Raw genomic sequence first — 12,337 nt, forward strand, 5'->3', positions numbered from 1 at the left:
ATCCATCTGATCAGAATCGAGAAATTGATACTAACCTTTGTGATTTCCTCATTGTAAAGCATTTCAGGTTGATACAATATTCTAACAATGAGGGGCTTATCTTGTTCTCCTAGATTGTGAAGCAAGCCTACATCAACAACACAGCCACTTTCTACCCTGAGCCAGAAGACAAGGAAGCATTCATCCGCTCCCAGATGTATAGCACTGACTACGAAAGCTTTCTGACAGACTCTTACACCTGGCCCAAAGAAGCCATGGAAATACAGACTGGAAACTTTTAAGAGAAAAATAGCATTTGCAACAACACTGAAAGCACTCAGATACTTGCTAGTTTTCCTTATTTGCTGAATCATAGCATACATTTATAAGAACTCAGGTTATATTTGCTTCCTTTTTGAAAGCTCTGAATACTTTTGAAAGCCATAGAACTTTTCAAATTTCAGATTTTAATAGTTTGTTAAGCTAATCTGTGAGCAAATTGAGTATACAATTAAGACAGTAGAGCATAATTTGTATACTGATTTTTTAAAAATAAATAAAGGGACTCTTCTAGATTCATTATACTAAAAGAAAAATGCAGAATGTATTTTTTGTCTATCTTGACATCTATATGAAATTTTGGATCTGTGCTAGATTTTAAAGTAATGAGCTCAGAAGAGCAATATTGCAACATAGTGATGAAGCAATATATCAACGTGATTATTTGAACTGTGAAAAACCTATTTCACATTTTGTTATTCCTTGATGTCAAAGCAAAAAGCAGTTTCTATTCTTATATCAGGTGCAACTGCAAAATTTGTCCCATGTTTTTCACAAGGAGACATTCTGGCAAAACCAAGAAAATAGAAACTGAGATGGAAGTCTTAGATGCTGCCACCTTTTGTTTTATAACTTTACCAGGTCATCATAAAGCAATCACTACTTTCTGAATAATACAGAAAATAGATGCACTTATGCTGAAATATTCATGTTGTTTGGATGCAAAGGTTTTCCTCTGTTCATCAATGTTATGTTACCATATAATTTAAGAGCCCTGCTAGAGAAGACAGTATAATTCATGAACCTCTTTCCAATAATAGCCTGCCAAAATTTTCAGGAGAGTCTGTACAGCAAAAGTGGTTAATTGAGCACTGAATTCCATCTGAGAGGATGTTGCAAACTGTGTGAAAGCGGTGGATAGGACCAAAGGGAGAAAGGATCAAATTACTCATACCAGCCTATTTTAGTTTAAAATTATTATTGCCAGTCACTACACTTTAGGAGAGGTACCTCAGTCCTTTAGAAAAGAAAAAAGAAAAGTTGTCAAACCAGAAGATGTGATGAAAAGGGGATATGGATGGGTTTTGGAACCCCAGAAGTTCAAAGTTTGGTCCAGCAAGAAGTCATTTCCCAGCTCTGCCTTAGAGCTTCTATCAATATTTATCTCCAAGCAGATTTCATTTTTGCCAACTACTGAAGGAACTTGGCCAATTTCCTTTTAGTGATATCTAAATGAGAATCATATAATAGCAATACTATATTGTAGGCAATCCCTCATGGCCGAGTATGATTGTCTTCCAAGGGTAGAGTCTTGGCAGTGGGTCTGGAAGTGACTGTGGAGACCTATTCTGGATCTGCATGTTCTTTCACACTGAGGACATAGATTTCCAGATGGAAGGTGGGCAGGACAAGAGTTTGCTTGATGTGCCTTCCTCTTGCCACATTTCTCCCTTTCTCCCTCCATTTGTGCCTCTTCAAAATCCACAGCACTGCTGGTAACAGCTGACCTCCAGTTAGAATGCTTGAGGACCAGGGCTTCCCATTTCTCATTATTTATGCCACAGTTTTTAAGGTTAGCTTTAAGCCCATCTTTAAATCTCTTTTGTTGTTCACCAACATTCCATTTTCCATTCTTGAGTTGAGAATAAAATAACTATTTTGGGAGTCAGTGCTTGAGCATTCGGACAATGTGGCCTGTCCAGTGATGTTGATGGCGGAGAATCATTGCTTCAATGGTGGTCGTCTTTGCTTCTTTCAAAATGCTAATGTTTGTCTGCCTATATTCCCAAGAGATTTGCAGGATTTTTCAAATGCAACACTGATGGAATCATTCCAGAGGCTGAGAGTGACATTTGTAGATGGCCCATGTTTCGGAGCCTACAATGGAGTTGGACAGGAGCCCCCGGTGGAGTAGTGGGTTAAAGCCTTGTGACTTGAAGGTTGGGTTGCTGACCTGAAGACTGCCAGATTCGAATCCCACCCGGGGAGAGCGCGGATGAGCTCCCTCTATCAGCTCCAGCTCCTTGCGGGGACATGAGAGAAGCCTCCCACAAGGATGGTAAAAAAAAACATCAAAACATCTGGGCGTCCCCTGGGCAACATCCTTGCAGATGGCTAATTCTCTCACTCCAGAAGCGACTTGCAATTTCTCAAGAGCTCAGATAGTGCATTTTGGTGTTGATGTCAACTTTTGTAGAGAGGTGGTTATCTAGATAGCAGAAGTGGTCAACATTTTCTAGCATTACACCATTAAGCTTTATTTCTGGCATTGTAGAGGGATTGATTGGTGCCTGCTTGTAGAGCACTTTGGTTTTCTCAATATTGAGTGAGAAGTAAAGCTTTTTTCTTCATGTACTCTGTGAATGCACACTAGTGGAGATAACTGTGCCTGTGCAGGCTCCAACTAAACTCTTCCAAGCTGAATCTTTCAAATTTTGGCAGTAACCCCACCCCTCTCTCCGCAGGGCATATAAGGCAGCCCTGGGCGCATGCTCCCCAGTTCCTTTTTTTCCGCCGCAAAGCTCGCTTTGAACTCTTCAGTCATGTCTACCACGCACTTCAAGCGCTGCACCGAGTGTGTGGCCAAGATTCCAGATTCCGATGGCCATGCCAAATGCCTCCTTTGTCTAAGCGAACACCACGTTCTCAGTTCCTGCCGCCACTGCTTGGCCTTCACGGCACAAGCCAGGAAAAACAGGGCAGCGAGGGTCAAGGCTCTTTATCAAAAAATGCTTGGGCCAGAGCCCTCCACCTCGACTTTAACTTCAGCTTCAACCTCAGCCCCGCAGAAGGCAGGTTCCATCTCTTCGAGGGCTTCAAAGGCTTCAAAATCGTCCAAGCCTTCCAGACCAACCTACACGATCTCGACCCAGTTGGGCAGAGTTGGGCCTTCCTTGACCTCGAGTTCGATGGCCTTGGTAACATCTGTGCGCTCCCATATGGCGTCCCCTCCCTCCATCTCGGCAATAAAGATCGCCTTTAAGAGGGCACATGAAGAGACACGCTGCACACAGTTGGACTCTGCAGCCTCTTGTCTGATTCCTTCGACACCGCACAAATCCATGCAGGCTCCTTCTAAACAGCCCCCGGCGAAAAAGCGCGTCGTTCAGTGCACTTCCTCTTCAGCCTCCTCAAAGAAGGATGCCCCTTCTTCCTCGGCCACCTCGTACAGGAGGTTTTCATCCATTCAGCTGGCCCTTGGACAAGGTCCAGGTTGCTTCCACCAAGTGGATCACCAGCACATCAGAAGGGAGCACACTCCCTGATGCAACCAGGAATGGGCACAAGCCGTGTTAATGAAGGCCTCCCCTGCCTCTCAGGTCATTTCCACTCAAGTGGAATACCAGCACATTGGGAGGAAGCACACTCCCCGATTCAAAGAGGAACTGGCGCAAGCAGAGCCGGCCCTAGGAAATTTTCAAGTACAGGCAAACAGAATTTTGCCCCCCCCCCCCCAAAACCAATCACTGAAAAACAAAAGCGTTGGATAAGCAAAAATGTTGGATAATAAGGAGGGATTAAGGAAAAGCCTATTAAACATCAAATTACGTTATGATTTTACAAATTAAGCACCAAAACATCATGTTATACAACAAATTAACAGAAAAAGCAGTTCAATACATGGTAATGTTATGTAGGAATTACTATATTTGCGAATTTAACACCAAACATTGAACTGGGATATAGGGCAGTGTGGACTTAGATAACCCAGTTCAAAGCAGATATTTTGGGTTATTCTGCCTTGATATTCTGGGTTATATGGCTGTGTGACAGCTACTCATAAATTCCCACCCCCATGCGTCCTACACATTCTGAGAATCTGCTGGAATTCTATGAAATGATCAAATGATGATGCATTACTTGAAATATGTAGTATTTATGCTTTTCTAAATGTACACAGAATTATTTTCCAGCAATGATGCAACAGCAAGTGCACTTACCTACCAGGCATGGGCAAACATTGGCCCCCCCAGGTGTTTTGGACTACAACTCCCACAATTCCTAACAGCCTCAAGCCCCTTGCTTTCCCCCCTTAGCCATTTAAGCTAAGGGGTAAAACCTGGACACAGTATATTATTTGAGAACATAGAAATGCTGGACCACTCTCACAACCACCATGTCAGACAACAGAGAAGTCATTGAAATCCACAAGCATGTGGACAATTCCAACAGAAAGGAGGAACCCATGAGAATGAAGAGTATCTGGCTACCAGTATTTAAAAACTCAGGACAGTAAATAAAGAACAACACACACAAAAACAGAGGAATTCCAGACATGAATCAATCAGGGGCAGCTCACACCTCCCAACAAAGGATTCCCTCAAATAGGAAGCAGCCAGGCTTTGAAGCTGCAAGGCTATTCAGTGCTAATCAAGGTGGCCTATTGCAACATTCACACTTGCCTCCAGCAGACAAGAGTTCTTTCTCTTCCAACCTGGACTTTCAACAAATAATTAAGCCCCACTTCCCTAGTTTCGAACAGACCTCACAACCTCTGAGGATGCTTGCCATAGATGTGGGCGAAACATCAGGAGAGATTGCTTCTGAAACATGGCAATACAGACTGGGAAACCCACAGCAAACCAGTGTTTCTGGCCATGAAAGCTTTTGACAACAGGTTCCAGAAGTATTCTCTCCTGATTGATTAACACCTCCCAACAAAGGATTCCCTCAAGCAGGAAACAGCCAGGCTTTGAAGCTGCAAGGCTTTTCAATGCTAATCAAGGTGATTAATGGCAACAGTCACACTGGCCTCCAACAAACAGACAAGAGTTCTTTCTCCCACCCTGAACATTCCACTGATATGTGTTATGAAATATTTTAATGGTCGGAATCATTGGGTTGCTGTGAGTTTTCCAGGCTGTCTGGTCATGTTCCAGAAGCATTCTCTCCTGACGTTTCACCCACATCTATGGCAAGCATCTTCAGAGGTTGTGAGGTTTGTTGGAAAATAGGCAAGTGGGGTTTCTATATCTGTGGAATGTTCAGGGTGGGAGGAATAACTCTTTTCTGTTTGAGGCAGGTGTGAATATTTGAATTGGCCACCTTGATTTGCATGGAAAAGCCTTTCAGCTTCAAGAACTGGCTGCTTCCTGCCTGGGGGAAACCCTTGTTTGGAAGGGTTAACTGGCCCTGATTGTTTCTTATCTTCTGAGTGATGTTCTTTTTTTACTGTCCCAATTTTAGCTTTTTTAATACTCAGATTTTGTTCATTTTCATGGTTTCTTCCTTTCTGTTGAAATTCTACAGATAGATAAACGCCACTTGCCTAGTTTCCAACAGATCTCACAACCTCTGAGGGTAAAATATATATATTTACTGCATTTTTACCCCGCCCTATCTCAACCTCAAAGGGAACTCAGGGCGGCTTCCTGGTTGGCTGGAGCGGTACCTATTGATCTACTCACATTTTGCACATCTTTGAACTGCAAAGTTGGCAGAATCAGAATATAATATAGAATATGATTACTGTGTTATGTTCTGAAAATCTGTATTATTATTACGGTATCATTATGCTCTGCTAATATTGTGCGATGCTGATAATATAATACATTGTACGTAAATATTATTCGTAAACCGCTCTGAGTCCCCTTTGGGGTGAGAAGGGCGGGATATAAATGTAGTAAATAAAATAAAATAAATAAATAATGAATACACTCTCATTATTGTGTTTATTACATTAATATGTATGTCAATATGCATAGTATTGTGTTTATCACATTAACAGGTATATCAATATGTAATAAACTCCCACTATAGTGTTTATTACATTAATATGTATGTCAGTATGCAGAGTATTGTGTTTATTACATTAATAGGTATATCAATATGTAATAAATCCCATTATAGTGTTTATTACATTAATATATATATTAATATGCACAGTAGTGTGTTTATTACATACATACATATCTCAATCTCTTTAACCAGGGCTGGATTTTGTGGTTTTCTTCATGGGGTTGGACTAGATGTCCTTTTGTGATCGAGATGACCCCCCCCCCCCCAGGACTTTGTAAAAGATAGTTCAAAAGTCAAGACTTTATGTTCTATATTCCATATATTTATAGTAGAAGGTGATTGAGACTTTTTACTGGAGTTTACTGTGGATTATCCCTGCACTCTGAGGCAAGAGATAACAACTTCATGAATTGTAAAATCATGCTGCTAAAACTCCACTTTTATGAATTTCCATATTGGGTTCCCCAGATGTTATGAACTTCGTATTTATCAAATGTCTTTCAATTGTTTATATCATTCATGATTCCCCCTTATGCAATGTAACTCACTTTTATGGATTCTCCCTTATTTCCATGAAATCTATCTGTCTGCCTATATGTATTTGTACTCTTTGGGATCCCCGGAAAATATGTATTTTTCCCAGCAGGGTTTATATTCCAACTTTGTTTTATTTTTCATTTTATTTCATATAATTGTCAAGTCATGAAATTAAATAGGAAATATTCTGAACTCAACCTGAACCCTAGAACCCATCCCAGCTCCTATGACCCAGCTTCCCCTTCCCAAAAACAAAAGGTGATTCGCCCTCAAGGCAAACATTGTCATATCTCCTCCAAAAGGAAATTCCAGGACACCTTAGAAAGGCGCCCTGTGGAGCCTGTCAATTTTGGCTCATCAACACCCATCACCACTTTCCCCCCCCCCCTGACACCCCAAGGCATATCTAAAATCTGTATACGTGACAGGAACCCCTGATTGCTGTCATTAATCCCTTTAGAAATCGGTCTAGCAGGAATTAATATGATATTTCCTGCCCTGTCACTTCATTGTTCCAGTAACTCCCGCCTTCCCCTTCCTGATTGGCCCGGGTAGAGACAAAAAGCAGCTCCCTATTGGGCCAGCAGAGCAAGGCGGGAAACGAAAGCCCACCTCGTTCAACACTCTAGCCTATCCGCGATCAGATGGGCGGGGGAGCGGGGCGGGAAATTCAAAGGGCTGTCAGACTGAAATTTTGTATAAATATGGCTGTATTTTGATTATATGGTACGCTAGTAGACTGAATGATCACTACTAGTGTCCTTTTCAGCTGAATCGCTCAATAAAGACTCCTTGGCGGATTTTCCTTCAACTGTGGCGGACCTTCTTCATTTCGGCTCCAGGTTGTATTGCGGCTCATATTCTCCTATTGGCTCCGCCAAGGTCCGTTCTCTCAGGACCGGATCGGCTCTCTCCTTAAGGGGCCCGATCCCCTAGAAACGCGGTCGACAACACTTTGGGGTTCCCCCTTTCCAATCTAAGATACTTTCAGGAGCTAATGCAAAGCCTTTGGAGTCTTTTTGGGATTGTTTACATTTAAAAAATGGGGGAATCTCCATCTCTCTTCCCATAGTTAATCCCAATATTATGTATATATGTGTGTATATGTATGTATGTATACACACACACACACATTGCAAACAAAAGGATCCCTCTCATTTATGTTGCAAAGGGAAAAGAGAAAGAGCAGCAGGTAGTAGGAATGGTTGGGAGGAAAGAGAACAGAGAGAGGGCCCAAAGGAAAAAGGATCCAAGGCCCCAAGGCCTGGTCTCTCTTCCAACAACAAAAATAAAGCCCATTAGCAAAGGCCCCCCCCCGCCCCCCCCTCCCCAAGCAAAACAAGCCCCTTAAATGGACTCACAAATAGAAAAATACTTACTAAAATGGGAAGGCAGTGAGTGGGTCACAGTGGCTTGGCTTCTCCCCACACTCCCTCGCTCCTTTCCCCCTTCTCCCTTCTTCCTTTCCCCCCAATCCCACTGCTTGCTTTACAGGGGAGGCAAAAGGATCAAAGGGACCCAAGCCAGCTCCACGTGGAGCCTGATTCCTTCTGTTTGGCTGCTGCAAGGCAAGTTGCAGCCAAGGGGGGAGGGGGAGGTGCTGGGCTTCCCAGTCTGCAAACTGCCCAACATCCTCCTTCTCCAGAGGGAGCTGCTGGGTGCTTTGCAGACTGGAGAAGTGCTGTTTCACGTCTGCAAACGGCCGGACGTCTTCCTTCTGGGGAGGAAGGCACTGGGCTCTGCAGAGCAGAGGCACAGCAGCGGAGGCAGGAGTTGCCTTGATGGCGCCCCCTACAGGATGGCGCCACAGGCAAATGACTAGTTTGCCTCTCGGTTGAACCGTCACTGGGCACAAGACATGCCAGTGGAGGCCTCTCCTGCCTCTCAGGTAGTTTCCACTCAAGTGGATCACAAGCGCATTGGGAGGAAGCATACTCCCTGATGTAAACAGGAATGGGCACAATCCATGCCAGCAGACCTCTTCTGCCTTCGACTCCATAATGGCCAGGGTTGCAAGGCCCAGATCCTGGCCATAGGGACATAACATGCCTGCCATAGATGTGAGCGAAACTTCAGGAGAGAATACTTCTGGAACATGGCCATACAGCCCGGAAAACACACAACAACCCCGTGATCCCAGCCATGAAAGCCTTCGACAACACATATAACCTGTACGTCTGAGGCCAAGCATCTCGGATGCCCTGGTTGTTGGGCCAGGCTTTCATCACCAATACCTTGTCCTTCGAAAGGCCAAGGTCATATCCACCCAAGTCAAATTAAAACTTTCAGAGGTGGTGATCCATCATTTTACAGAAATGGGTATAACCCATTACTCATCCTGCAAGGGGAATTCTTGAAAGGCTCAGTTCGAACCCACTATTTCTGCTGTCCGGACTGCTCCCTCAGAAGTTTTGGACTTCTGAGAGGGCAGTCTAGACAGCCTTCTCGCATTTTTCCAGGTTGATTCAGCCTGGAAAACCACAAGCACACCAACCCCCCCCCCCCAACCTCCCTCAAAAAGCCTTTAAAAATTATACGGTCTCCATTGGGTTCAGAGCACAGTTCCTGGAACGTATCATTACGCACAAGAAGTTGAGGGAGAGGCAGGAGAGATTTGTCCCCACCTCGCGCATAATGGTACATTCCAGGAATCGTGCTCCAAGGTCTAATGGAGGCCTGTAAATTATTATTCCCCCCCCCTCCATTTTTAACGGTTTTGAGAGGGAGTGGGGGCTGTCCCCCTATCCTTCTGAAAGGTTTCAGGAAGGCATCTGGACACCCACCCCAGAAAGGACGCGTTTTCTGGGGCATATGTGGTCTAGAACCCAGGAACATTCACGTTTTTAAAATGCGATTGTTCTCAGGTTAAATTGCTGTCTGGAACCACCCTAAGTCGAGCTGGATCAGCTCCCTGTATCTTAACCATATCTCTTGCAGGATAGAATCATAGAATCATAGAATAGTAGAGTTGGAAGAGACCATGTAGCGGAACCTTTGTGTTACGGTCCTTGTTGAGCGCAGTGGAGGGATTGGAGACGGACAACTGGAGTAATTCCAAGAAAGCAGTTTTATTTGGCGAGTGGCCACTAGGGTTCCCCCTCACACAAAATAAGTGCTTTCCCAGGAGGAACCCCCAGCGGCGGGCTGAGTAAATATTTATACACACTACAGGGTTCGGGTTATGCCCGCCCACAAGCAAATTCATTGGCTTAGAGTTGTGACGCTGCTTGACTTGGACCCAATCAGCGCTGACCAGCGGTCCGGCCGCACTCTTTCTGTGCCGTGTTCACAATCATTCAGAGCGCCTGCGTGCGCATGCGCTGTTTGTTTATCTTTAGCTTTCATTTCTTCAGAAACACATGATTTCCCAGAAATCACATGTTTCTGTGAGTTTATGCACCCGGGTCGCTAGCCGTCGCCATCTCTGCCCATATATGGTATTTCCTGGGGTTCTTTAACCTCCCGCCTCAACCACATGGGCCATCCAGTCCAACCCCCTGCTAAGAAGCAGGAAATCGCATTCAAAGCACCCCCGACAGATGGCCATCCAGCCTCTGCTTAAAAGCCTCCAAAGAAGGAGCCTCCACCACGGCCCCGGGGAGAGAGTTCCACTGTCGAACAGCTCTCACAGTGAGGAAGTTCTTCCTGATGTTCAGGTGGAATCTCCTTTCCTGTAGTTTGAAGCCTTTGTTCCGTGTCCTAGTCTGCAGGGCAGCAGAAAACAATCTTGCTCCCTCCTCCCTATGACTTCCCTTCACGTATTTGTACATGGCTATCATGTCTCCTCTCAGCCTTCTCTTCTGCAGGCTAAACATGCCCAGCTCTTTAAGCCGCTCCTCATAGGGCTTGTTCTCCAGACCCTTAATCATTTTAGTCGCCCTCCTCTGGACGCTTTCCAGCTTGTCAACATCTCCCTTCAACTGTGGTGCCCAAAATTGGACACAGTATTCCAGGTGTGGTCTGACCAAGGCAGAATAGAGGGGGAGCATAACTTCCCTGGATCTAGACGCTATTCCCCTATTGATGCAGGCCAGAATCCCATTGGCTTTTTTAGCAGTCGCATCACATTGTTGGCTCATGTTTAACTTGTTGTCCACGAGGACTCCAAGGTCTTTTTCGCACACACTGCTGTCAAGCCAGGCGTCCCCCATTCTGTATCTTTGATTTCCATTTTTTCTGCCGAAGTGAAGTATCTTGCATTTGTCCCTGTTGAACTTCATTTTGTTAGTTTTGGCCCATCTCTCTAGTCTGTCAAGATCGTTTTGAATTCTGCTCCTGTCTTCTGGAGTGTTAGCTATCCCTCCCAGTTTTGTGTCGTCTGCAAACTTGATGATCGTGCCTTCTAACCCTTCGTCTAAGTCATTAATAAAGATGTTGAACAGAACCGGGCCCAGGACGGAGCCCTGCGGCACTCCACTTGTCACTTCTTTCCATGATGAAGACGACGCATTGGTGAGCACCCTTTGGGTTCGTTCGCTTAGCCAATTACAGATCCACCTAACCGTAGTTTTGTCTAGCCCACATTTTACTAGTTTGTTTGCCAGAAGGTCGTGGGGGACTTTGTCGAAGGCCTTACTGAAATCCAGGTATGCTACATCCACAGCATTCCCTGTATCTACCCAACTCGTAACTCTATCGAAAAAAGAGATCAGATTAGTCTGGCATGACTTGTTTTTGGTAAATCCGTGTTGACTATTAGCAATGACCGCATTTGTTTCTAAGTGTTCGCAGACCACTTCCTTAATGATCTTTTCCAGAATTTTGCCTGGTATTGATGTGAGGCTGACCGGACGGTAATTGTTTGGGTCGTTCTTTTTTCCCTTCTTGAAGATAGGGACCACATTCGCCCTCCTCCAATCTGCTGGGACTTCTCCCGTTCTCCAAGAACTCTCGAAGATAATTGCCAGTGGTTCTGAAATAACTTCCGCTAGTTCCTTCAGTACTCTTGGATGTAGCTGATCTGGCCCTGGGGACTTGAATTCGTTTAGAGTGGCCAGGTGTTCCTGGACAACTTGTTTCCCTATTTGGGGTTGGATTTCCCCCAATCCTTCATCCATTCCATGTTTCTGAGGTTGAAGATGGCTTTCTTTTTGTGAGAAGACTGAGGCAAAGAAGGCATTAAGTAGTTCTGCCTTTTCCCTGTCCCCTGTTGCCATCACCCCATCTTCTCCTTGCAATGGCCCTATCGCCTCCTTTTTCTTCCTTTTTCTACCAACATAATTCTCCTTTTTGGAGAAAGGATATTCTCCTTTTTGTAGTATGCCTCATGTGGGGATATCCACCCCGGTGTCTTTGTGTACATTCTTTTTTTATATCTGTTCCAGGTGTTTAGAATTGGTTTCCGTATATAATGGTCATTAAATATGCCTGTTGGTTTGGCCTTTTGCATGTCCAGATATGCATACCATCCAAATGGGAGATTTATGCCTTCTAAACCTAGTAGCTCGTTGTCTTCTAGGGTCATCCATTCATTGATAGAGTCCAAACAGCACGTATGGAAGTAGAGTTGCAGATTTGGAAGAGATAAGCCACCTTGGGTTTTAAAAATCCTCTGGAAAGGGGTTTCTGCCACTCCCATCAGCTGGCCCTTTCCCTCTCTCCTTTCATTTGTTGATTCAGACCCTTTCCACACAGCTGAATAAAATCCCACCTTATCTACTTTGAACTGGAATATATCGAAGTGCGGACTCAGATAACCCAGTTCAAATCAGATACTGTGGTATTTTCTGCCCTGATATTCTGGGCTATATGGCTGTATGGAAGGGCCCTAAGTAGCTATGAGGAAATCTCTTCCATGGTTTGT

At 44.5% G+C, this 12,337-nt stretch overlaps 2 protein-coding genes across 5 annotated transcripts in view; one reads left to right on the top strand and one right to left on the bottom strand.

The window, feature by feature from the left end:
- The window catches only part of me1 (malic enzyme 1), a 152,489-nt gene extending 151,914 nt beyond the window's left edge, over positions 1-575 (top strand). For all 3 annotated transcript variants that reach the window (XM_062981225.1, XM_062981213.1, XM_062981220.1), the window contains exon 14: positions 114-575. In XM_062981225.1, coding sequence (XP_062837295.1) covers positions 114-281 — 168 coding nt within the window. In that variant the 3' untranslated portion in view covers positions 282-575. The remainder of the gene's footprint in view (positions 1-113) is intronic.
- Positions 1-12,337, bottom strand: part of prss35 (serine protease 35) — a 229,903-nt gene that overhangs the window by 204,867 nt on the left and 12,699 nt on the right. The window lies entirely within an intron of this gene.

Source organism: Anolis carolinensis, chromosome 1 (genome assembly GCF_035594765.1).
Source record: "Anolis carolinensis isolate JA03-04 chromosome 1, rAnoCar3.1.pri, whole genome shotgun sequence".
NCBI classification, from domain to species: Eukaryota; Metazoa; Chordata; class Lepidosauria; order Squamata; family Dactyloidae; genus Anolis; species Anolis carolinensis.